Consider the following 27,411-nt stretch of genomic DNA (forward strand, 5'->3'; position numbering starts at 1 on the left):
CCCCTTCCCGACTTACCCGCCGTCCACGGGGGCTACTCGCAGCCTCCCTCCCCGGCCGCTCAATTCCCAGAGCCGGGAAGAAAGCGCGCTCCGCGGAGCCCTTCGGGTCACGGCGGTCCCAGCCTCCTCTCTCCGCCAGGCCTCGGCGCGGCCGGTTCCGCCAGGAGGGCTGCTGCTGCTTCCCGCGGGAGGGAAGGGGCCGCGGAAAGCGAGGCTGCCTCGCTCTGCTCTGCCTTGCCCTGGACCGGCCCACTCGGCACTGACGTCCCCCCTCCCCCGCCGTCCCTCCCCGGCCCGCCAAGATTAAAGGGACGAGGGTCGGCGGCGGGACGAGATGAAGGGAGGGCTCGGGAAGCCAAAGGGGCGGGGAGCCCCACCGAAGAGCCGACCCGGAGAGGGATCTCCCCGCCGAAAGGCGAGGGAGGGGGAGGACGCGGAAGAGGCCGGAGGTGGATCCGCGTAAAAAGGAGGGCTCTCTGCTGGGCGGCGCTGGACCGGGCGGGCAACTGCCGAGGCAGCCGGGCGTTCGCTCCGGTCTTTTCCCGCTGGGGAGAGAAGGCTGCCCTCAGGGGGGGGGGGGAACTGGGGCGCGCCCGGTAGAAGGGAGACAGCGAGGAGGCACCAGTTGGCCTGGGAGGCCGGGACCGGGAGTCCCGAGGGAGTAGTTAACTTCTTGAGGTTAACAAAGGGGGAGTTAAGAGGTTCGCAGAGGGGAAACGGGGTGGGGGGCACGATCAGCCTGGCACCTAACTCCGGGGGCGGTTATTTATTTATTTTTTTTTTACCAATGGAGGCGAGCGTACGTGCGAATATCCTGTACAGCTGGCCGACCAAACGCGGGCCTGTATAACTCTGTCGGGGGTGGGGGTGGATCCAGCAATGTAGTTTACTTGCTTAAACCGTGGTTAAATTTAAGAACGGAGGGGGAGGGGACAACTCCGACCTCTACAAGATACACCAAGGCAGCGTTTCCCAACCTTAGGAACTTGAAGATGCGTGGACTTCAACTCCCAGAATTCCCCAGCCAGCTATGCTGGCTGGGGAATTCTGGGAGTTGAAGTCCACGGATCTTCAAGTTCCTAAGGTTGGGAAACGCTGCACTAAGGATCCCATCTTCCAGAAGAATACTGGAGGTCCTGGGAATTGTACTCCCAGCTCGCCCAGAGGGCACCAGGTTGAGGAAAGACGGGGAAGAAGTTTTCTCACCCAACAGCGGCAACTTGAAGATTGCTTTGCCAGGGGAGAGAGCAAAAGTATGACCGCAGCCTGAGCCTCTCCTCTCCTCTCCTCTCCCTAGCTAGAAGGGGCGGGGACGGGGAAGCCTTCGGAAAGAGCTGTGGAAGGAGCAGCGGCCGGGCTCCCGTTCTCGGGCCGGCGAAGCGAATGCCTGGCCGAAAATAAGGCCGTCCCCGCGGCGCAGGCCAAGCAGAGTCTCTCGAGGGACGCAAAACGAGGTCAGCCGCTGCCTGTGGGTCGAGGGAGACCCCGCCAGGCGGGGAGGAGGAGTGAGCGCGGCAGACACAATAAAGCAGGGGTCTTCAAACTTGGCCCTTTTAGGACTTGTGGACTTCAACTCCCAGAATTCCTCAGCCAGCTTTGCTGGCTGAGGAATTCTGGGAGTTGAAGTCCACAAGTCTTAAAAGGGCCAAGTTTGAAGACCCCTGCAATAAAGGGTTCACGCCTGGAGCAGAGCGCGGGAGAGGAAGGAGGGCTGGAAGCGGGAGAAGCGCCGCAGGGGTGGCGGAACTCCCTGGGCCCGGATCCCGCCGACGATTAAGAGCGCGCAAGAGGGAGGGAGCCAGGCTGGCCTGGTGGGAAATTGCTGGTGTAACTTGTCTGGACTTTACTCGACTGCTTCTCAAACTTCCTCAGCCAGGAGTGTCTTTGGCAGGGGTCTTCAAACTTGGCCCTTTTATGACTTGTGGACTTCAACTCCCAGAATTCCTCAGCCAGCAAAGCTGGCTGAGGAATTCTGGGAGTTGAAGTCCACAAGTCATAAAAGGGCCAAGTTTGAAGACCCCTGGTCTTTGGTCTTGCAGATCTGATATCCACGGTCTGTGGACCTGGCCATGGGAACACATGCCTAACCCTAGTTTCAACGGGAATGGATTGTTACCATGCACTCTAGATAATATTCTCTTTGATAAGACGAAACAATAATACCAAAAGTGTTGTCCCGTTATCAATTCCTATCTTGGCTTTATTGCAGATATTCCAGGTCGCTGCCAAATCTTATTGTCCTGATTTGTTTGTGTGCTAATCACTATAGACAAATTATTTTTTCCCTTTTTTACTACCACAGGACAAATGGGGATGGTGGGGAGGTCTGTCTCTCTTCCCATTTCCGCATCTCCCAGATTAAAATAAGCTGAAACAAGGAAACATGGGTAACACATTCAGAAAGAGTCCCGGAGATGGGGGAAAAGAGCCCCTTGCCATGAGTGGGCAACCAGCAGGTACCAGAGAATTATGGGGAGACTGAGAAGCAAAGAAAAGCTCAGTTCAACATCCTTTACTGCACTGAAGAAAAATGAGGTTGATGGAATTGCCTCAGTATTACACTCGGCTTTGGCCCCAAGTAATATACTGGAAATCTGCTCGATTCTCTTCTGTTTTGTAGGAAGCCTGGAGAGGAAAAAAGTGCTGCAAAAATGTGTATCACAAGTTCTCAACTTGTGACCACAATCGCAATCAAAATTTGTCATGATAAGTGAGTTGTGCCCCATGTTACCTACTGTTTTTGCCATGGTTGTTAAGTGAATCACTGCAGTTTTTAAGTGAATCCCATGTTAATAGAATCCAGCTTCCCCCTTTGACTTGGCTTGTCAGAAGCTGGCTGAGAAGGTCCCAAATTAGCACTCAAATTTTGATCACATGACCTTGATCTTGCTGCGATGGTCTTAACTGCAAGAACCAGATATATGTATGTATGCTAAATAGGCAACAATTTAATTAACTGACATATACTGTGCTGCATATGTCTATAAACAAATAAGACTACTTAATAAGTTTGTACTAAATCTATTACTTATTCTAAATCAAAATATTTCATTTTTAACAAAATGATCTCTTTGCTGTTTCATATTGATGCTGCTATTAAATGTTAACTCCTGAACCCATCTACCTCCATTCCCCTTAATTCTATTGACCATTCATAGAGCCCATTTTATAATTAGTCAATATATAGGCTTAATCACCATAGTAACTCTTAGCGACCTGAAACAGAGCACACATATTTTTGATTGTACATCAGTACAGGAAATCCTTGACTTACAGCCAGTGATGGGATTCAGCCAGTTGCATCACTTCGGCAGAACCGGCAGCTAATTTTTTGTTGCCCAGGCCCAGAATGGACTTCCGAAAGTGGCATCCACACAGCGAACTGGTTGTTCACATATTTGAATCCCACCACTGCTTACAACCACAACTGAATCGATCATTTCTGTTGTTAAGCAAGGCAGTTGTTAAGTTAGTTTTGTCCCATTTTATGACTTTTTTTGCCACACTTGTTAAGTGTATTACTGCAATTGTTAAGTGAATCATGTGGTTGTTAAGCAAATCTGGCTTCCCCCATTGACTTTGCCTGTTGGAAGTTGGCTGGAAAGATTACAAATGGTGATTGATTGCATGACCCCAGGACAATGCAACTGTCATGAATACATGCCTGTTGCCAAGTGCCCAAATTTTGATTGTGTGATCAGGGGGATGCTGCAGAGATCATAAGTATGAAAACTGATCATAAGTCATATTTTTTCAGTGCTGATGTAACTTTGAATAATCACTAAACAAATGTTTGTAAGTTGAAGACTATCTGTAATACAATCAGGTTTCAAATAAACACTTCTATCCCCAGCCTCAATATCTTGTTGCCTAAATTAAAGTATCCATTGGAGAGGGCTGTTATTGCTCAATACAGATTGGTTAAGGTTCACCTGAAGAAGTATGAGAAGTAGATATGATATTGCAGCTATAGTTCAACATTTTCAGCAATACGATTTATTTGGAACTCTCAAATTTAGATTTAACCAGAAATGAATCCTGAAACAAGTCTTATCTAGTTGATACAAAATACTACAATGGTGGCTCAAATACAGAATATTGTTACACCCTTGTATCTCTAATAGTATATCAGGTAGTATAAACCAATCTGTGCATCTTTCCTCAGGGACAGTGGCCTTGTTTTCATGGAATTGCACTCGATTTATAGCTAAAACTAAGCTATTTCTGTATGATTTTCCACTTACAATCTATCAATTTACATATCCACACAATTCTATTCCTGTTTACTGAAGTATAAGTCCTGATAAAGTGGTAATTATCTTCAATTTCAAGGTAAGTTTCTTGATTTAATTGTATGATCATAATGTTTTGTTTTAATTTTGCAGAGGTAAAGTTCCTACATACAATGTATAAATTCACTGCCAAAACATTAGGTGATATCCTTCACCTAATGTAAACCAATACTGTACAAAGCATTTACAAAGAAAAAGTTCAGGTTGAATTACTTATCCAAAGGTCAGGACAAGCAAGATAAACAAAATCAGCTTTTGGATAACACTAAAACATAGTGGTTCCAGGAATGATTCAGTGTGGCAAGAACTGCAATATTTTTTTCAGTTTTAATCACTATTTGATTGATTTGATATAATTTCCAACTCTTATTTAGATATTTTTACACTCTACTTATGCTTACAGAGATTATTTTCTCTTCCTTCTGCCCCCATTCTATGCCAGCTCCCAAAATTCCCTGGCAACAATGAATGGTTGAATGGTGGCTGGGAATTGTGGGAGTTGAAGTCCACACATTTCTAGTCTCCAAGGTTAAGAAACAGTGAACAAGATATAAATCAGAACAAAAGTATAAGCAGGATTTACAACGTAGAACTCAAAAGACTCAGAATGTACAATTGCGTTGGCATGTGCATTTGGGGAAATTAATACTATAATAGTGTTAATAGTCTGTAATAGTCACTGCAGAATCACGCAGTAAAAATCTTCCAATATCCAAATGATACAAAATCTAGTATTTCAGATTTATCCGAAATTATTTGGCTGATTGAAAGGACTGGAGTGGAAAACAATGTTTGGAAACTAGTTCAGAATCTTTAGAGGAGGCAGAGCATTTGTACAATGCTTATGCATGCTTTCAAAAGTCTTGCACACCACTTGTAAAATATTACTTTAGAAGTGAATTTACTGAGAACATTTTCCATTTTAAAATTTATTAACATGATATACTATGAAGAAAATTAGATAATCTCCAAAATGTGAAATCAGTTTAAACAGCTGATCAAAATTGTGTATCTTCCCATATAAACCACATGCTCAGTCAAGAAAAGTCCACACATTTCTAGTCTCCAAGGTTAAGAAACAGTGAACAAGATATAAATCAGAACAAAAGTATAAGCAGGATTTACAACGTAGAACTCAAAAGACTCAGAATGTACAATTGCGTTGGCATGTGCATTTGGGGAAATTAATACTATAATAGTGTTAATAGTCTGTAATAGTCACTGCAGAATCACGCAGTAAAAATCTTCCAATATCCAAATGATACAAAATCTAGTATTTCAGATTTATCCGAAATTATTTGGCTGATTGAAAGGACTGGAGTGGAAAACAATGTTTGGAAACTAGTTCAGAATCTTTAGAGGAGGCAGAGCATTTGTACAATGCTTATGCATGCTTTCAAAAGTCTTGCACACCACTTGTAAAATATTACTTTAGAAGTGAATTTACTGAGAACATTTTCCATTTTTAAATTTATTAACATGATATACTATGAAGAAAATTAGATAATCTCCAAAATGTGAAATCAGTTTAAACAGCTGATCAAAATTGTGTATCTTCCCATATAAACCACATGCTCAGTCAAGAAAAACAATAATAAAATTAGGAGTTATAGGAAGCCTGTATGGAAAATAATTAGTCAGGAAATGCCTATAGATGCATATCAAAAATTATGCAAATGCTGATTTCTTATATAAGACTTTGGTGTTTTTTTCCCTAAAGGGTTCCATAATAATGTTTGGCATCAAAGTCAAATCTAAAAGAAATTAGGAAGCCCATATGCAGGGGTTAGGAATGGTGCAACCTCCATACAAAACAGCCAGAGTTTTGATTGTACTATCATGGCTGCCACCTTGATGTTTTTTAAATACACACTCTTGCCATGTGCTTACTTTATTCCAAGAGTGAAATGTTTTAAACCCAAATAAAATCTTGAAATAAGCAGGTAAGCAACCAAAACACATTATCTCTCTGTGAGTTGAAGTCCAAACATCTTAAAGCAGAGGTCCCCAACCCCAGGCTGTGGCTCACTATCAGGCCATGGCCTATTTTGCAACCAGGCCGTGGGCCTAATTTGCATGACCAGCAGCTGGCACATGCGCATGCACAGGCTCCACTTGCAGTTGAGCAAAGTGTGCATGCACATACACACCAGCCTGCCATGTGAGTTGAGCTGCACATGTGCATGTGTGCCAGCCCACCACTCACATGGCCTGGTTCTCCTCTCCCTTCTCCCCAGCTAGGCTGCCAAACCACAAAGATCGAGAATCGCTGTCTTAAAGACACCTGTGGAGAAAAGAGGCCAGAGCCAGAGATGAGGAACTAAGCAACATTTTCTTGCTTAAGCTATTTCGCTTCAGCCTTCTTTGCACACTTGCAGCTTGAGTGGAATGTCAACTAGGAGTATGTAATACTTTTATTGAAGTGTTATTTTTATTGAAGTGTTATTCTGGAACAAAATTGGATGGCTCTTTTGTGCATGCATATCTGTTACAGGTTTTCTACAACTGTTAAAAGACAATATATAGTACCGGTATTTAAGATGGCTAAAGAATAACAACTCCTAAAATAAACAATTCCTAGAGATAATACTAGACCATTTCCTTTTACACATTTAGTAACACGGCCAATAAGTTAGAAGACAATTTGGAATTATTCCTAGGAAATGACTCATCCATGAGAAAGAATAACAGCTATTATAATAACTAATAATAGGATAATACATTGAAATTGAAGTTTGGATTGTGCACTTGTAGTGATAGTATATTTTGCTGGGATATTGTTCTGCCTGAGCAAGTCATAATGTTGTTTAGGGCAATAACATGTATTTTGTTGTAGAGATTTTTTTCAATGCAGCATGCAATTGCAGAATTGTATAAATCTCAAGTTTTTGTTTTCCTGATAGCCAATCTTAAACTGAAATGTTTCATCATCAGTTTCATCTGGTGTTACATTGGATATCACATTGTCACATAACAGTAATAGTTTGGAAACATATTCACATATTTGAACAACTCCATGCCTATCAGTATTAGAATAACTTGTCATTTTAAAAAATAATTGCAAAAAAAAAGTAATGTGGTTTGTATGGGAATGGCGTACTACAGACTAAATTTCAGAATAGGCATTACTATAGAGACCAAAAGGTCAGGACAAAAGCTTCTGAAGGATTTTTTGTAGTGCTAAATACTGTTTCCCATCAAATATTGCAGTACGTCTCATTGTGGATATTGTTGAGAGAGATTTCCATTTTTGGAACATCTACTAATATGTCTACTAACCAACTGTAATTAAATGAACAAGTACCTCATTTTGAATGGGATAAATTATTATAACCCCAGATAATTGTCAACCCTGTAAAGACTGCTTGTTCTAAAAATTGCATATTCTGGTTAATAACACCATCTATCCATATACTGTAGTTATCAGAGAAGAAACAAATCAAAGGAGAGTCTAGAAAGTCTTGGTTGTGAATGGACAATGGGCAGTATAGCAGTGAAGCTTAATTGATGATAGCAACAGGTGAAAATTTGATAAAAATTAGGCTCTAGAAGTGAAACAAGGGTATAATCTGAACTTGAGGCATCACAAAGAGTAAGATAGAAAGGACAAACATACCAGGATTGGCAATAATAATGGCATTAAATAAAACATAGAATCACAATCTTAAAAACAGCAAAGTTTTGCAAAATTGAAGAACTACACATTATCTTGTCACTACAGTTGGATTTATTCTTGTAGAAAATCCATCTGTGAGGTTGCTAAGAGTTAACAATAACTTGATGGCAAATAACAATTAAAAATAGGACTGATAGAGTTATAATATGGGTTATTTTTATTTCAGCCAGAGTTCCAGAAAACACCAGGGTTGTACTTTAGGCTGAGAATTAAAAAAAATCTTAGAAGATAGAAATATCAAACGCTACTATACTAAGTTAAAGAAAGACCTCCTTTTAAACTATATATTGAGCAATAAATTACTGTATACGTGGTGAAGTAGACCACATCAAATCAGGGCAAAATTATAGATGTACCTGGGTTGAGATGGGCAGTTAGAAGGTAAGATATAGCCACCTTGATAGATTCTGAGCAAGGGGACAGACTGGGAACAAGGTATCAAAATGATAGGATATTTGCATCCCAGTTGTAAGTAGAGCAGTACTGTGATCTAAAGAACTATTTGTATCAGGTAATTATGGTTAAATTTACCATGAGCTTATCAATATGGTGGATATGCGTGGAAGCTGGAGAAATTTGCTAGGCTGATTTAATTGGATATGTGAAAGCTTCAACAACAAGAACTAAAACTTTTTTTGACTTTGTGAGCCATGTAGAATGCCAAAGAATGATATTTTGCACAACTGCTTTGAGCTGTTTTCAGACTAACATTGGGAGCAACTCCTGGCCTTCAAACAACAGATTTTTATGCAACAGATGGCCAATGATGTAACTGGGGACAATTCAAAAAATCCCAAGTTTCTCTTTGAGACAATAAAAGCTTTCATGCTGGTTCTTAATTTAGCATGTGTGATCATTCTGGAAATGGTAATTTTGGACTATGTAAATCTTTATTTCTACTAAACAGTATTCTTAAGAATTGTTAAAAGGGCTTTTACCCTAAAGCAAATATTAATGTGTTTCTTTTCCAATATATTGTTTAAAAAAATACGGAATGCACTTTTTCTGCCAATAGTATGCCATAACTATGTTCAGCTACATTCTTAATACACTTAAAAGGAGTCATTCCAATTTAGCAAGTCTGTATCAGAAAGTGATTTCTACATACAAGTAGTCTTCGACTTACAACAGTTCATTTAGTGAGTTTAGAACGGCACTGAGAAAAGTGACATGATAATTTTTCACACTTATGCAGCATCCCCATGGTCACGTGATTTAAATTCAGAAGCTTGACAACTGGTTCAAATTTATGATGGTTGCATGTCCCAGGTCATGTGATCATCTTTTGAGATCTTCTGACAAACAGTCAATGGGGAAGCAAGATTCACTTAACAACAATGTTACTAATTTAACAACAGCAGTGATTCACTTAACAAATGTGGCAAGGAAAGTTGTAAAATGGGGCAACAAATTTCTCACTTAGCAACATAAATTCGGGGCTCGATAATGGTCATAGGTCAAGGATTACCTGCATATAGTTGATGAGAATTGAAATTGCAAAGACCATCCCTGGTTTTTTGAAGAATGTTAGCAAAAGTTAAGGAGAAAACTAATATCTACGTAGGTGGGAGGCAACCAGAACATTAGCACATATCTTACATTTAAGCAATAAAGAGAACAGAACTTACAGTGGAAACCTTTCCAAGTATGAGATAACTATGGTGGTGTCATTCCAAATTCAGTTGTTTCTCATCAGATATATGACACCCAGTACAACACAATATCCACAGTTTACAAGTACAACACGCACACTTTGTACATAAAGGAGAAGTACGACATGCTAGAAGTTTTTGAGGAGCAGCAACATAGCATTTTTCAGGTGTTTTGAAAAGAAAATAAATCTTACAATCCCTCAGAGGAAGCAGAGCTTGGGTTTCATGTCCTCCTTTTGCCAATTTGACTAATGCATTTCAGAAGCTTACTTTATCAGTTAACCCAAATTTATCTCCACCCACTCCCTAGTTAATGCTAACAATGATTCCCTGGCCTAGTTATCACATTTTACATAAGAATGTATCTTCAACAAGCTCCATTTGACAAATAACATGGCTCTTATCCTTTTGAAATTACTTGAACTCATCGAGTTCTAGTGGACCTAAATCTTTCATAGAAAAAGGGAACAAAAATCATTCTGCTTTTAGGGATAGTAGCATCATAAAGTGGGTGTATGATTTTCTTGAGTGAGTAAATTGGCACACTGATGAGATTTAATGTTTGCATCGGTCCACACAATACTGTGTTCCTCTTTAGTTGTGCCGGAACGGTACTGCCTGTAGTACTTGGAAGAAGTTTTGCCTTTGGATGATAGCACGTCTTAATATCTGAATGTGGAGAGATGTCTAGCTAGGGTAGTTGTTCAGGGAAAGCAAGGAAGTGGCCAAACATTTCTTGTTGCACCAAGCCTAGGAAAGTGCCATTCTGAGTCAGACTGCTTGTCTGTCTTAAGGGCTCTGTAACTTTCTTGTGGTTGGGAAACTGTTCTTTTAATTTTGCTCCAAAGATTGCAGGGAGTGGAGTTGGTTACATAATTTAAGGTGCTGGTACTACCTTTAAAACCCCACATGGCTTAGGCCCGGGATATCTGCAGGACCGTCTGCTGCCGGGGACGACTTCCCATCGCCCAGTGCGCTCACACAGAGAGGGCCTCCTCAGGGTGCCGTTGGCCAGACAATGTCGGCCGGTGACCCCCAGGGGGAGGGCCTTCTCTGTGGGAGTGCCAGCCCTTTGGAATCAACTCCCCCTTGAGCTTCGGATGGCCCCGGACCTCCGGTCCTTTCGCCGTGACCTCAAAACGTTCCTTTTCCATCAGGCTGACCTGGACTGATGATGGGTTTTTAAAAGTTTTAATTTTTAACTGTGTAATTAATATTTGGGGCTGTTATTTAATTTTTTTCTTAACTTTTGTACTGTTGTTTTTTATTGCTGTTAGCCGCCCTGAGTCCTCTGGGAGATAGGGCGGCATATAAGTCCCATAATAAATAAATAAATAATTTAACTTGGTTGGGGAAGCATTTTTTCCCTATTTCGGCCTTTTTTATATTGGTTATATACCACTTTACAATGCCTTGGTAAGGCCACACCTGGAATACTGCATCCAGTTTTGGTCTCCACGATGTAAAAAAGATGTTGAGACCCTAGAAAGAGTACAGAGAAGAGCAACAAAGATGATTGGGGGACTGGAGGCTAAAACATATAAGGAACAGTTGCTGGAATTGGGTATGTGTAGTTTAACAAACAGAAGGGTGAGGGGTGACATGATAGCAGTGTTCCAATATCTCAGGGGCTGCCACAAAGAACAGGGAGTCAAGCTATTCTCCAAAACGCCCAAAGGCAGGACAAGAAGCAACGGATGGAAACTAGTCAAGGAGAGAAGCAACCTAGAACTAAGGAGAAACTTCCTGACAGTTAGAACAACTAACCAGTGGAACAACCTGCCTCCAGAGGTGGTGAATGCTCCAACACTGGAAGTTTTTAAGAAGAGACTGGCCAGCCATTGGTCTGAAATGGTATGGGGTTTCCTGCCTGAGCAGGGGGTTGGACTAGATGACCTCCAAGGTCCCTTCCAAATTATTATTATTATTATTATTATTATTATTATTATTATTATTATTATTATTATTATTATTATATAAGTGGGTTTAGGAATAGACTGGGCATAATCTGCAAGGCTTTAAGTCAGATTGGCCCAAACCAAACCCCTGAAAATGAGCTAAATTTGTTCCTGCCAATTCTGAAAATGCTGTGATGATGATGATGATTGTTGGGACTGTAGGTTGCCTATTGTTGGCTCTCTCATCTGATACGGTCAATGCTGAGTTGCAGTGGCTCTTTGATTCTTCCAGCCCTAGCTAGAGATGTCAAAATAGAACTGGGAATAACTCCTCTTTTTCCTCCTTCTCCAAACTGCAGAAGAGTACACTCCTTCGATATACACATGTGCTATGCTGATACATTACACTACCCTAGATTTTTTGGAAGATCTCAATGCATATGAAGGGCAACATCAGCAAAGAAGTGGTAGCTGTAACTTGAAATTTTTGTGTACAGATAATAGTTATTATTAGTTAGCCTTAGGAAAATATTATCGGAAAGTGTAACTTTCATTTTGCTTAAATCATAATTGGGCACACATGAAGGTATTGGATTCTCTTCATACCCAATTTGTTAGGGGTTTCTGAAATAGGAAGTTGGAAGCTTAGATTAATTGATGTTGAGTTCTGAGCTCCAAGCTTGCAGTCCTGCCTTTGATACCCAAGGAAGAAACATAGCACTACAGCTATATTTATTAAATTTATTGGCAGCCAATCTTACCACAAGGGAACTCTGGGTGGCTTACAATCATAAAAGATAAAAATATGTGTAAAGGTCAGGAGGGTTGGAGACAATCTCAACTTGGGGGCAAGATGTTCCAGAGGGCAAGTGCAACAGCAGAGAAGGTCCTTCTCCTGGAAGCCAGAACAAGCGGGCTGACAGGACCTGCAGCATGCCTCCTCTGCTGGCACAGGTGGAACAGGCCAATCCCAGTGAGTTGAGATGGTCCGTCAAATAGCCTGAAGGGGTTAAAAGATGATTTACCAACACCCTGAAGTTACATGTGGAGTAGAAAAATACATTTAATATTTGAATACTAAAAGCAAATCTTATGCACATTTATGCAGTAGTGGATGTACATAAATGCAGTACATTTATACAAGTAAAGTTGACTTGATTCTCAAGTGATTATGCACTGGACTGTTTTAATGGTTAATTGGAAACCTAGTTGGAGCAGCAGTGGAATGGAATGAATTAGACACATTTTACTAGGTTACACTTTTCTGTCTAGAAGGATGTCATTTATGAGCTGGCAAGCCATCAACATGTCAAATAAACGGAAATCAGGAAGCCACACCACATTTCTCTTTTGCTTTTGAATCTGATTTTTCCCTTGCTGGTTGGGTAAGTTTGTTTTTAACCATTACATCGTGTAATTTATCTCTAGGTGCTGTTTTTTCATGGGCTAATAGAGAAAGATCCTCATGGTGAATGGATTCCCAGGGATTGTGCTACAACTCTAACTTTTTGTTTGATTTAATAATAATTGGGAATTGAAGTCAGATACACTTGGACAGTCACATATAGTGTTGGGTTAATGTTGCACTTGGACAGTGGAGAATTAGGTACAAATTCCTATTAAGTCATGTAATCCAGACCATTTTAGCCTAAGCTCCTTGATGTGGCTGCTATGATAATTGGAGGAGGGACATTATGCTCATGAAAGTTAGTTTTGTGTAGTAGTTAAAGCATCAGGCTAGAAACCAGGAAACCATGAGTTCTAGTCCTATCTTAGGCACAAAGCCATCTGGACCAATCAGTCTCTCTTAGCTCCAGGAATGGCAAACCATTTCTGAGATCTTGCCATGAAAACTGCAGGGACTTGCCAGGAGTCAACATCACACACATACACACACTTGTGTTCCCAAAGCAAAGATATAAAGGTTGTTGTTGTTAGCTGCGAAGTCGTGTCCGACCCATCGCGACCCTATGGACAACATTCCTCCAGGCCTTCCTGTCTTCTACCATCTTCTGGAGTCCATTTAAGCTCACACCTACTGCTTCAGTGACTCCATCCAGCCACCTCATTCTCTGTCGTCCCCTTCTTCTATTGCCCTCGATCTTTCCCAGCATTAGGCTCTTCTCCAGTGAGGCCTTCCTTCTCATTAGGTGGCTAAAGTATTTGAGTTTTAGCTTCAGGATCTGGCCTTCTAAAGAGCAGTTAGGATTGATCTCCTCTAGGACTGACCGGTTTGATCGCCTTGCAGTCCAAGGGACTCGCAGGAGTCTTCTCCAGCACCATAGTTCAAAGGCCTCAAATCTTTGGCAAATTTACCAAATAAAGGTGCATGAGGTCTGATTACACAAAACTCAAATTTATTCTTAACAGATATATCAAGTGTTCATCATACCACATTATCTCCTGTATCGATGCAAGAACTAAAGAGAAGAAAACTTCTACTAGAAGAAATAAAACAAAACTTTTTTTTAAAAGGAAACCCTCCACTCTGCTACTTATACTTTCTTCTGTTTGGACGTGTGGTATAAAACATGGTGTGTTTTATCTGCATAGCTATAGTTAGAATAAGTACAGTCAAGAAGAAACACTAGATTTAGATGTAAAGAACATACTCTTTAAAAACCACAACGAGCAAGCCTTGCAAAACCACATGGGTTCACTGTGGGCACATGCTGGCATCTCAAGCAATGACAAAAATATGGGGTTTACAAAGGGCCTTTAATTCTTAAAATATCTGAAGGGTTTTTTTTATGAAGTTATGACTTATATTGCAGTCCTCTGTGCAATGCTGAATCTCTCTGGTGGGGCTTGAATGCGTATTTTGATTTTAGTACATGTTACTTTGTTTTCTGCATTCCATTTTAGCAATCAGCTCTGAAATTCAGCATGATGACAAGAAAGTTATACTTTAAAAAATCAGATACTTGTTTAAAGATTACACTCGCCAGTTATCATTTTTTATTGGGGTTTTTACTATGTATCTATTGTATTTTAATCGGGCATGCATTTAATTATCTTTTAATTTTTGTACATTTCTGTGTTTTATTCTTGCCCTGTACACCGCCCTGAGTCCTCAGGGAGAAGGGCGGTATAGAAATATTAATAAATTAAATTAAATTAAACATACAAACAGATATAAGCATAATCCATCTTGACTTCTATGCTACATCCTTCCATTGAATTATAGGTAGTCCTTGATTTCCCACAGCTGTCTTATGCCTAAAGATATTTACCCATTTAGTAGGGCTGTATTGCTATTAACCTTCTCATCTTTCTCATCTTTCCTACTATTAGTACCTTGTCCTATTGGTATCTTATGATTTATCACTTGTTTGTGTCTTATGATCTATGACATATCACTTTGTTGTTTGTATGTAAACTGAGAGCTTATACATTGAAGACAAATTCCTTGTGTGTCCAATCACACTTAGCCAATGAAGAATATTCCAATTCTAAATTCCAAAGGCAATGGGAAAGCTGGCAGGAAAGATCACAATTCAGTCCTGTAAGTTGCCTGCAGCACCCCACATACACTTCCAGGCCTCTCCCACTCCCCCCATGATAGTGGGGACTCCTGCCACTCCCTGCTTAATGATCTGTACATCTTGGGGGTTACAATGGCAGTTAGGATAACAGGATTGCCATGGCTAAGTGATGAAATCATGGGACGGTTTACACTTTACAACATCATTGTTAGATCCCAATTGACATTGTAACCTGAAGATACTGTAAGTGACCTAAATAAAGTAATTTAATATAAACAATTTTATAATTTCTAATAAAATCTAAGGTTTAAAATCGAAGAAATAGAAGTTGAGGAAAGAGTTTCACCAAAACAGTATTAAATGATAAATGATCTTTCAAATCAATTAGTTCTTTGACAAAACCTTTTTTTGTAACTACCATTGCAAAAGTAGAATCTGTGGAAATAAAGTCAAATATCACTAGAGCATGAAAACAATGCAAAAATTATACCCTGTAAGTATAAATATAGTCACTCTTGTTGCTTTCAGAGAGTGTATTATGGTGGATAGCTTTAATATAATTTTGATTTCTAAGATTATGGTACAAAAGAAATGATAAAAATAGTTGCCTATTTACAATATGCCTTTTGCCTTAATTTTCTGCTAAAATATGGATGTTCATATTTCTAAAGAAAGTGTATCAGCAAAAATGTAAGATTTAACAATATTGGTTTAAGTTGTTTTCAAGATATTTTATTGCTAATGTTTCCATTTAGAATTGCATTATTGGCAAGGCACTGAATTGTAGAAAAGCTTACAGAGCTTACATAGGAAGTCAAAAACTTCAGTTGGGAAATGTATTAGTTAATAGTAAAACTACTTTTTGACAATATGCAATTTTAATGTTCAGGTAATTATTGTCTTGGGGTGGGACGATGTATGGCCCTGGATATCTTATCTAAAGCCTCAGAAGAAGAGCTATAAAAAAATGTTGCCAAGCACTATTTGAAGTGATTTAAAAACAATTATGCTGCTGAGCACTAATAGTTACATTCCAGAGAACCTTCAAAGATTCAATTTCTCTTCTGAAACATGCCAATCTGGCAAGAAATATGGGTGGTCCACAGGAGTGATGGAACATTCCAGAATTCTCCAGAATGTTTCATTTCTTGAAGTAGGTTTTACACATCCTTAGAATTGCTTACTGCAATAAAAGGCCTAATTGATCAGACAGGTCAAAGCCAAATTTAGATCTGTGTTTTATTCCCAGAGTGGCCAGCCTAAGAAAAACAGGAAGCCCTTAACAAGGCATTCTTGCTTCCCTAATTTCAGAGACATATGTACTTAAGACAGGCTAAGTTGCTTTGTCTTATATGCCATGAAATCTCATACGTGCATCTCACTGATTGTAAAAACAACATCATTATAGTACTAAGAAGTTGATTGCCTTTTTATGACATCCAAAATCAATTGCCTGAAATAGCTTCCTTCACAGCTTAATGGGAGGAAGCCCCTTGGCCCTCAATTATTGATTGCTGGTTCTGAATTTCCAGTATCTCTTTGTTGCTACCTACTGGTCATCCAGATTTTTATACTTCAAATCTGATAGCTTGACTCAAGTCAGGCAGTTTTTTGCAATTAATTTCCTCAATAACTGATATTCAGAGACACAGAATCTCACCTGCAATCATCTTATGTATCCTTGCAAAGCTTTAACTTCCATGAATTCAACTAATCTTTTGAAAGCTGACCAACTTGGGGATTTACACTTTCCTAACAGGCTGTAATCTCTACAAGTTAATGCAGTTATTGCAGCATATATAAAAACATTGATAAATCTATTTCTATTTGATTGGTGGGAGATAGGATTATAGTTCAGCTGACGCTTCTTCAAAAATATGTTACATACATGTATAGTGTGTTGCAATATAGTGATGAGGACATGATGGAACATTGTTGTCAAGATCCCCTGATCCAAAAAGGCTTGCAACTGCTGCACTAACAAACTGGAAAAAGTCCTCCTTACTCATGCCTCCATCTTCTCTACCTGGAGTTATGAATTCAGGGGGACCTTCCTGCTTCTTTAAGAAGTGCACAACTTCATAGTTAAACATGAAATCAAAATCAAGCTAGATCAATCACCATAACTCCATCTTGCAAGGATTTAATTTGAGCTTGATTAGATCAATTCAGACCTTCACACACTCCAAACATCAAGAGAAGATTGTGACAGCATCTCTAGTCCAATCTGGGGTAGTACTGTACAACTGAGTATTGGAAACATTCTACTATCTCACTCCAAACTGACAAGTGACCTCTCCAAGTGCTCCACATTGGAGCAATCATGGATATGATCACTGTTCTCTTATGCACATGATCTAAAATAACCCACTTACTTAGAAAGAAATGGAACCACTGTAAAAAAGTCTCTCTACGCTAGAACCACCATGATTGGTGATACTGAAGAGGTTTAATAGGACCAGAAAGGGCCATATTTCTTTCATCCCAGGTTTGACATAGGTGATTACCAAATTCTCTATAGCTGTTATCCTCATCTCCTTCTCCAAAAATTTCTCAGAAAAGGTTGGGCCCTAACATTAGCCAATGTTTATTTAAAATGGCAGATTAAGGCAAAAGGTCTACTTCTGCCTATTTCAAGGTGTCTGGCACCAGCTTTTCTGTCAAAGCTGCATCAAGCATCTTCTGAATCCAGCCACACTTGCCTTGCTGAGGCACATGAATAAGTCTGTTGGGTCATGGGTAAAGCCTAGAGAGGGCAGAGCTCTTGCCAAAGATGGATCCTTCGATCGCCAAACATTCAGAAGAATCTTAAATGTTGTACGCTCAAAAAATACCATCCAAGTCATCTCACCAGATTCAGCCCAACTTGGGTTCTAGGTCTGATTGAAAGTGCTGTCAACATCCAGCTCGAGAATCCAAATAAAACTCCAGGTTCATTCCATTTCCAAAACTCTTACTGTTTATTGACTACACTACATGGTAATGTTGAAGCAAAACTAACTCTCAGGTTCCCGGACACCAGTTCATAGAATGAAACAATAATTTCTCCAGTCAAACCCCCAACCTCAACGTAGTCCATGTAAACAATCTCACTTTGTTATGGGAACCATCTGCTTACTCTCCACACCTGCTGCGGTGACCTTGGAAAGATTTCAGCCTCTCATGGTCTTTAGTGGAATCATAGAGGTTTCATTTCTCCCTCTAACCCAGAGGTGTCAAACTGCTGGCCCATGGGCCAGTTGCATCATGCGGAGGCCATGCCCAGCTCCGGCAATGCAAAAAAAGTCACAATACGTCATGACATGTCATGTGATGCAGTGAGTTTGACACCCGTGATCTAACCCATTTTAAAGCAACACCTCCCCCCCTTACTCTAATGGCAAGTAGAAACAAAGAGGCACATAGCTGCCAAAGTTTCATTCTTGACAAGTGTGCAATTTTATTAGCAAAAAACTTGCAAAATATGTCAAAGTGGCCTCCCCATCTCCACTGTTCCCTAAAAGGCAACAGATAAACTTGAAAAGGACTATGGGATGTGATTCTGCAAATGCAGTAAGAGTGAAGAAGTGAGATTGTTTTACTGTTTTTATCACCATGGCATACTCCCAAATATGGACATGCAACCATGTGTTCACTCTGTTTTCTTTCATTCTTAGTCTAGGCATAGCTTCGCTTGCTTCATTTCCCATAGCTACTAAGTAAACCTGCTGGGATCTATTAGGTAAGAGCGGCTGCTCAGGGAAGAGCAGCTGCTTAGACCAATTTTGTTCACCGTTCTTGCCCTATCTGAGTTCCAGAGATCAACTAGACACATGGTGAAAATGTCCGCAAGATTGCTAAGAAAATCCTCAAGCACCCCAGAAAATCCCAAGGGCCAATTAGTCACTTAGGAAGGATCATCTTAATCACACTGCCACTCTTTTCTAAGTCAGCAGACCTATATCCATGTTGACCCCAAAATGATCTGATTACAGCAAAGGATGTTGTAAAACAAAACCTAAAATCTCCTTTCTACAGTCTCAAATAACCATGATGATTGGAGATTATGAAAACTAAAGTCCAAAGTATTTGGAGACCACCATATTCTGCTGTAGCCCAGTTACATGTTTTCTTTTAAATTAGTAACTTTGAATAAAATAATCTTTTTCTCATAGAACAATCTTAGTTGCCCTTTCCCAGCACATATCCTAGCCCTAGCACTAGATCATTCTTTTTGATAATGCTGGAGAGAGAATTGTGCATGGTTCAGACGTAGTTGTATCCCTGATAAATAAATAATTTTGAAAGTCGCATCCCAATGAACCCTAGGCACTCAATTTATCTTTTATAGACCTTCTGCACGTTGGGCCAGTTTAATACACAGGTTAAGTCATTGATTTAAAACCATTTGTTTAGGCATTTTTTAAAAGTTGCAATAGCACTGAAAAGTTATACACAACCAGTTCTCACCAACCATAGTAGCATCCTTCCAGTCATGAGATCAAAATTCAGGTTCTTGGCAACTGGCATGTGTTTACAATGGTTGCATCCTGGGGTTATGTGATCACTATTTGTGATCATCCCAGGTGGCTTCTGATGAACTAGGTCAATGGGGGAAGCAATACTTGCTTAACAACTGCATGATCCCCTTAGCAACTGTGCCAAAAACATCATAAAATCAGACATGTCTCACTTAAAACAACCTTGCTTGAGCAACAGAAATTCTGGTTCCAATTATGATGGTAGGTTGAGGACTGTCTATACTAGCTAGCAGAACTTTGAGAACCTTTAGTAGACTATGACCGCAAGTTTAGACTATATCAGTGTATTTGCAAAGGTAAGCTTTCTATATCATTTTGTCTTCTCATTTTGAACATATTATCAAACCACTTATTTTGGACAGATTTTCTTGATAATTATTTTTATACCATCTCCTTAAATTATTAGATGTTATCAACAATTTGTCTTCTTTTCATTTCATTACTAATGCTAGGTAATTATGTACAAATTAAAAAACTCTTATAGCAGCAGAGATTGTTCCAGGATGCTAGTTCTTATTTCCCTGTTGTGATAACTGCTAATTGCACCTCGGGTTTTTTAACCAGTTATTAGTCCACGAGAGAGCCCAAGTCTGAAGTTTAAATAAATATGTAAAGATTGCCCTGTTCAAACTGCAGAATTTAGAGAGAGACTTTAAATGAAGGTTTCACAAGCAAAGACCTTGAAAACTGTAGGTAGGACAGGAGTGTATGATTCCTCTTCAGTCTATGAGCCACACTTTGCCTCTGAATGTCAAATTCCAGGGTTAACAAGTTAACAGGGCCAGGGTTAAAACATGAAATCAGAAAAAATTGATTATTTATTTTATTTTTATTTTATTTTAATTTCATTTATATCCCGCCCTTCTCCGAAGACTCAGGGCAGCTTACAAGCTTAGCCTTCATTCTATGTATATGCCTGCTTATTAGGGCTTTCACACACCCACCCCCAAGCGGCATTATTACAATAGTAATAATAATAGTATTTAATACTTTGTTACAGTTTGGCAGCAGTTTCTAAAGAGGTTCTGTGGATTTTCTAATTGGGAAGGTAAAGGTGAACAAAGAAATGCCAAGACAGTACAATAATCTGCTTCTTCACTTTTTCTTCTCAATTCTTTCGGCATCCTCCCACACCCCCACTAATGCTGACTGCTTCAAGCAAATATTGAAATCCTGGATCTGACTTCAAATGTGAAGGAATTTAGAAGCCCCTACCATCCCACCACCACCCATGACTCCGAGCTTTCCAAATGAAATAATGTTTCCCAGCTGCTACCCAGCAATTTTGGAAAGGCAGCATCTCTTTACTTTCTGTTTTGAATAAAAACTATCTTCCAAATTATAGACTTATGATTTCGGTAGAACTTCAAGGCCAATCAAATGTGAAATTAAAATTGCCCAGATTTGTTGAGTAAGAAATAAATCCAAATGTCTGAAATTGAAGCTGTCAAGATACAATAAAATAATCCCAGAGTTCTTTACCTGTATTCCCCAGTCTGTGAAATGATTGGTGTATCGTTATGCAAGAACACATAAATCTGATGTAGACAAATGGAGCATGGCAAACCATTTTTCAACTCCACTGCATAATATAATAATGTTTTCTATGCAAATTCCTACAACCAAGGCCCCCAAGCAGCTTTTGCAGATGGATCACAGCGTGGATCCTCATCCGGGTAGAACACAGGGACAGAGTTCTTATAGTAATGCCGGAGTCGCAACAGCAATTTTTTCACAATGTTAGGATATTGTTCTGACAAATCATTTCTTTCTTCAGCATCATGAACAACATCAAACAACCAAAGCTTCTTTGTAGATGGATCTAATGACAAAGTATTTGATTCATTGAATAAAGATGGTGGTGGAAACCAATGGCTACAGCCTATAAAGAGAAGAGCAAAGATTAGTTGGGAAAGTATTTGCCTCATAATTGGAACCCAACATGTTTGCCAATCTTGGTTCTTCAATTACATTGACATGGAATTGAATTTACTACCTAGATTTGATTCTGTTATGGTGGTAATGTCAAATGAACAAGACAGTATCAGGTACTGTGAAGAGAAATTAAATGTTAATATAAACTAGGATTCCTGATATAAAATGTATGAAAATGAGTTGCAGTTCATTACTTTTTGGCTTCTTTTGATATTTTCCTTTATATCTCACTATGCCTCATTCAGCCCGTGTGTGTGCACAGGAAAAAACAAATCACAAGACAGAGATACACAATGTTTTTCAAGATACAGAAAAGGAACTTAAGTGCCACCAAGTGCATAGTCTCCCCATTAAACTGTAAACTAGCTTAACTTTCCCCTTTTTCAGAGTGCTACCAGCATCAATTTTCAAAAGTGATGGATTTTCCATTGATGTTGTTCTAGGTTACAATCTTCTCCATTTGAGATTGTTTCTTCAACTGTTGACCTTTTTAGACAAAATTAGTATTTTTAGATTTGATGGAAACAAGAAGATACATTTAAAGATTAAAACAAGAGAGCTTCTATTGGTTATCTAGATTAGTTTTGAAATTCTAGAAAATTTTGAATTGAAGACAGCTTTTTAATCATATAGTTGTATTTTACAGTGAATCATCATGGAATGTACTATACCGAAGAGCAATATTTTAATGCTTTAAGTCAGTACTTCTCAACCTTCAGGGCTTTAAGATATGTGGATTTGAAGTCCATATTCTACTTCATCAAACTGCTAAAATTGAGAAACACTGCTTAAAGTAAAGTAGGCCCAGTCCTGTATCTTACGTCTTCCAGTTTCTTTCCATTCTATGCATCTGCACAGGAATTGATTGGGAAAGAAGAAGCTGACTTACCTTTTTATTGTGGCTAAAAATGTGTCCTTCAATTTTTCTTTTGTTTTCAAAAAAAAGGCATCCATGCAAAAATTCATATTAGCTTTCATTCCTCCTGCATTTCCATTCACTCCAGTAATTATGATCTCACCAAACATAGCTACTGTGTAATCAGATATTCTTTGAAAATACAGAATGAAGGAGAGCCCTGCACTAATGCAACTATGCATGTAAGCTGTTGGGGTTGTTTTGTTGATTGTAATTTCTGAGTAAAAGAAAGCATGAAAGATGGATAATAAGACAAAAAGAGATTTAAAACAACATGACATAAATAAGACACTTTCTTGCAGGTATACTTGGCAATTCCACTCCAAGCTTGGTGCTTGAAATAGAAAGAAGTGGTAGCTACCACTGAGCAAACGTGCTTACAGTCATAATCACCTGCGGTTTTTAGCGGATAGAAGGACGTTCTGTCCAATGGTAGAAGAGGAACATGTTCAATCTAGCTTTTTCTTTTTGTCAAGGCAAAGGAATCATGCTTTCTGCAAGAATGGTTGGCTGCAACAATGATCGTGAGGCCTATGCAGGGCCTAGATGCATTTTTTACAAGACCATTTAAGGGCTGTTACTTTGTTTTAATCAACTTCCCCTTTAATTTTGTTGAGTAAAAGAATCTTCTAAAAAAATCAGCTCAGGAAAGGCAGAGAATCCAGCAGGAGCAGAACAGGATTTCAAAGGACCTCCACATTGCAAGTCCTGCTTTGAAACATCAATTGCTTTCAAAAGAGAACTGTCAAAGTACCCAGTGCTCAACAAACATTTTCCAAATACTGCTAGAAATTTACCTGGATTGCCTGTGAGTAGTTTCCATTTTCCACGTCGAATTGCAGCATGTATGGAGGTATTGAAAATGGAATCTTCCCATGAAAAATAATTATTCTGTGATGAAATTTTGTGGCTGCTGACAACACCTAAAAAGAGAAAGGAAAGCTAGGTAAGGATGATTCTGCAAACATGTTGTGTGGATTCAGATGAAAATTAGGTGACAATCAGATTGAGTACTTCAATCTTATTCTGTATTTTGAAAGAAACACTTCAAAGTGTTCACAGATATATTTTTGCCTAAGGACAGGAGAAACATTTATACAATGTTGAAAGCAAACCTTCCCTACCTTGGCACCTTTCAAGAGATTAACAATATCAGATTTCCAAACCGGTCACTCTGATGATGGTTAACTGTATTTTTAAAGTTTATCAACTAGCTCAGGGGTAGGCAACCTTGGCTCTTTTATGATTTGTGGACTTCAATTCCCAGAATTCCTGGCTCAGGAATTCTGGGAGTTGAAGTCCACAAGTCATAAAAGAGCCAAGGTTGCCTACCCCTGAACTAGCTTCATCTTGAAGCCTAAATATTCATTTGCTCATATGTACAAATGTATATGCAAATGTGAGAAGTGGAGGCATATTAAAGATCAGTGAGTAATGCACTCTAATTTACAAGATGTATAGGGAAAATATGTCCAGCCATGTGAGAGGTTTGAGAATATATTTCAGCCTTTAATTTGGTCCTGGCAATAACATAAATATTATAATGAACATCTGTTCCAAGCCTTGCAGACTAAGGAGATGGATGCAACCTGGGCTAACTGCAATCCAACAACACTAGAAAAAATGTACAGTAATAATTTAAACAATTCTCAATCCGTATTTTTCCCAGGTTTACAAACAGGTGATCAAAATAACTTGAAACTTATAATTATTCTGTCCAACTTTTCCAAATTTCAAAAATGAACCTCAAAATCCAACCAATCAAAAAGCAGAGAATTAAATCTTAATAAGATAATATGTCTTTGAATTCTAAGATTATTACCTGTCACTGCAGGTAATCCTTGTCTTACAACCATTTGTTCAGCAATCATTTGAAATTATGATGGCACTGCAGGGATTTATGAACTTATGGACATTGCTGTGCCTCTGTAGTCACATGATCAACATTTGTGCACTTGGCAATCCATCCCCCACTTATGACCAAAGAGGTACTGCAACTCCCCCAACCGTCTCCATCTGTGTCCTTTTGGGGGCCACTGCCACCTTGCGCTTCATTGCCCCAGCTGACTTTTGCTTTATTGCTTTTTCTGCTACTGAAGCATGCCTGGCCTGGCTGCTGGGCTGTATGGCTTTGCTCTGTAAAAAAAAAAAAGTGGGAGGAGCCGAAGGAAGCCTATTCATTCCCTTTTTTTCATAGCACTAAAGCAGCCCCATATAGTCCAATGGTCAGGCCCGATGCATCTCGTCATCACTGGAAGCGAAAAGATGATGGTGAAGGTCAGCTGGGGGTGGGCAGAGTGTAGGGAGCAGAGGTCTCAGAGTGCAGGGTGGTGAAAGCAAGTGGGGTTAGACTGGGGTGGGTGCAGCTTCCTGGGGCATTTCAACTAGTCCTAGAGCTGCACATTGCTTGCTGCCCTGCAATGTAGGGTGAAGGGCAGTCAAAAAGGCAGAGATGGGAGAGATACACATGGGTGAGAGTGCCTTTCCTCAGTTTTGCCAATGTTCCAATAAACTTTGATTAAATTAAACTTTCATTTAAATTATTTTAGAACATCCTACAAAGAACTTGTTTGAAGACAATCTGAAAACCATATTTGAATCAAAATGCAAGGCTTCTAGGATACTGAGAGGAATAGAACACGGGGGTTATATTAAAGTGATCCTGAGAAAGCTGCATTAATTAATTATTAATTAATTTTTCATATGAAACAGAAGATTCTATCAGTGCGACTTTCATCCCTGGCAATAAGACAGATATATAAATAGCAAAATAAACAATCTGCTGCCTTTTCACGATATTCACAATTTGTTCCATCAACCCTGCTGACATTTTATCACCTGGATAGATCCTCTTACTTCAAGTATTCATGAATGTAATAAATACATTGCAATCTTGTTTTCTTTAGTGTTGGATGTATTGGGATTAGATTATTTTTTAAAAAAAGGTTTAATAATATTTTATCATTAGTGGTTTTATATTATTGTTATGCCCTGTTTTAAGGAAAGATGGACTAGGAGTAGAAATATAAATGAATAAAAAACAAATCATACTATAAAATGCAGAGAAGCCAGTTGAAAGTAAATATTCAACTTTTGAGGCAAAGCAAAAGCTAAATAAAAATTACTTCAACAGCAGGCAGAGATCAGCAAAGCAGAGACAGTTTTCAATTCCCCCAGGAAAGGCAGTTCTGCAGAGTGGAAATTCTTGTGTTTGGAGGCCTTCCGCCCTTAAATATAAGAATCTAGGTTCAGATTATATTTTGTAAATATAGACTTTTATTTAAGTTCCTTTTTTTGCATATAGCTAAAGACACTGTACTATTCTTCCTTCTGAATTTCACTCATCATGTCACTGTATTATGCTTCCAGAGTGGAAGAATCCTATGTTTAGCCCAGAATATTCTTACTCTTGTCCAAGATCAAAGAATGGATCAATGAATTATGATAACATTAGGTAGTTCACAACTGAGATGTCTCTTACATTCTCAACAACCACATAATGATTAAGGTAAGATACATAAAAGAGCTAATTTGAACAAATTTTGAGAACTTTTACGAAAGGAATGGCAATATTGATTCCTTAAATGCCATTGAACAGGTATTGCAAACTGCTGGCCCACAGGCCAGATGCATCCCACTGAAACCACGCCCACCCAATGCCAGCAACGGGGAAAAAGTCACAATAACTTGTGCGATGTCATGTGACATTGTGAGTTTGACATGCCTGCCATAGAACTAGAATTCCCATCGTTTCTAGCCAATATGACTAAAGGTAGGAGAAGCTCTAGTTCATATTGTCCTCTACATAGTTAGCATTATTAATCTGATCAAAGAAAGCATGATGGAATGCCCATGGGCAGTTTTTTTTTGTCACTTAAGACTTAGCAAGCCAAAGTTTAATAATACAGCTAGTTTACAAAGCTTAATAATAAGGCTTCTATACATTAGTAAGGGTACACAGGGGAAACATTTGAAGGTAATGTAATGTTCCTTAATTGCTAAGACTATACTATATAACTGTAAACTAACCTTAGTATTAAGCTTTGTGATATAGGTTACTATTATTATTACAATAGTAATATCCAACATTACAGGTAGTCTTCAACTTACAACCACTCATTTAGTGACCATGTGAAGTTACAATGGCACTCAAAAAAGTGACTCGCAACTGTTCCTCACACTTACTATCATCACAGCATCCCCACGATCATGTGATCAAAATTCGGGTGATTGGCAACCAGCATACCTGTATGACGGTAGCAGAATCCTGGAGTCATGTGATTGCCATTTGTGATTTTTCCCAGTTAGCAAGCAAACAAAATCAGTGGAGGAAGCCGGATTCACTTAACAATCATGTGATTCACTAAACTGCGGTGATTCGTTTAACAACCATGACAATAAAGGTTGTAAAATTGGTCATGACCCACTTAACTACCACCCTGCTTAGCAAGCAAAATTCTGGTCACAACTGTGGTTGTTAACTCAAGGACTACCTGTATAACTTTCCCCAACTTGCTGGATCTTCCAATATGTGTTGCTCTACAACTATGAGAATTCACAGCCAACAATGACAACAGTGCTTGCTGGGCATATAATAATAATAATAATAATAATAATAATAATAATAATAATAATAATAATAATAATAATAATAATAATAATAGTTCAACTCCCTGCTCAGGCAGAAAACCCTATACCATTTCAGACAAATGGCTGTCCAGTCTCTTCTTAAAAACTTTCAGTGTTGGAGCATTCATAGCTTCTGGAGGCAGGTTGTTCCACTAGTTAATTGTTCTAACTGTCAGGAAGTTTCTCCTTAGTTCTAGGTTGCTTCTTTCCTTGATTAGTTTACATCCATTGCTTCTTGTCCTGCCTCCAGGTGCTTTAGAAAATAGCTTGATTCCCTCTTCTTTGTGGCAAACCCTGCTATCATGTCACCCCTCGCCCTTCTCTTCATTAAACTACTAGACATACCCAATTCCAGCAACTGTTCCTTATATGTTTTAGCCTCCAGTCCCCTAATCATCTTTGCTGCTC

General features: G+C 39.2%; 3 protein-coding genes across 4 annotated transcripts in view; 1 reads left to right on the forward strand and 2 right to left on the reverse strand.

Moving 5' to 3' along the window:
- LHFPL2 (LHFPL tetraspan subfamily member 2) overlaps nucleotides 1–355 on the reverse strand; it is an 82,435-nt gene extending 82,080 nt beyond the window's left edge. Inside the window, exon 1 of the mRNA XM_083353115.1 lies at nucleotides 17–355. The gene's annotated coding sequence lies outside the window, so the exon portion shown is untranslated. The remainder of the gene's footprint in view (nucleotides 1–16) is intronic.
- SCAMP1 (secretory carrier membrane protein 1) overlaps nucleotides 1–27,411 on the forward strand; it is a 319,758-nt gene that overhangs the window by 125,761 nt on the left and 166,586 nt on the right. The gene's annotated exons all lie outside the window — the stretch shown is intronic.
- The window catches only part of ARSB (arylsulfatase B), a 79,672-nt gene continuing 72,668 nt past the window's right edge, over nucleotides 20,408–27,411 (reverse strand). Inside the window, exons 7-9 of one of the 2 annotated variants that reach the window (XR_014491074.1) lie at nucleotides 23,172–23,297; nucleotides 21,073–21,405; nucleotides 20,408–20,621 (exon numbers count right to left, since the gene is read on the reverse strand). Coding sequence is in view for 1 of the 2 variants with exons in the window: in XM_083351503.1 (XP_083207629.1) it covers nucleotides 21,140–21,405; nucleotides 23,172–23,297 (392 nt within the window). In the remaining variant the exon portion in view is untranslated. Of the gene's footprint in view, nucleotides 21,406–23,171; nucleotides 23,298–27,411 lie in introns of both variants that reach the window. The other variant, XM_083351503.1, reaches the window with a different exon arrangement.

This window comes from Vipera ursinii, assembly GCF_947247035.1.
Source record: "Vipera ursinii genome assembly, chromosome: 2".
In the NCBI taxonomy this organism is placed as follows: domain Eukaryota; kingdom Metazoa; phylum Chordata; class Lepidosauria; order Squamata; family Viperidae; genus Vipera; species Vipera ursinii.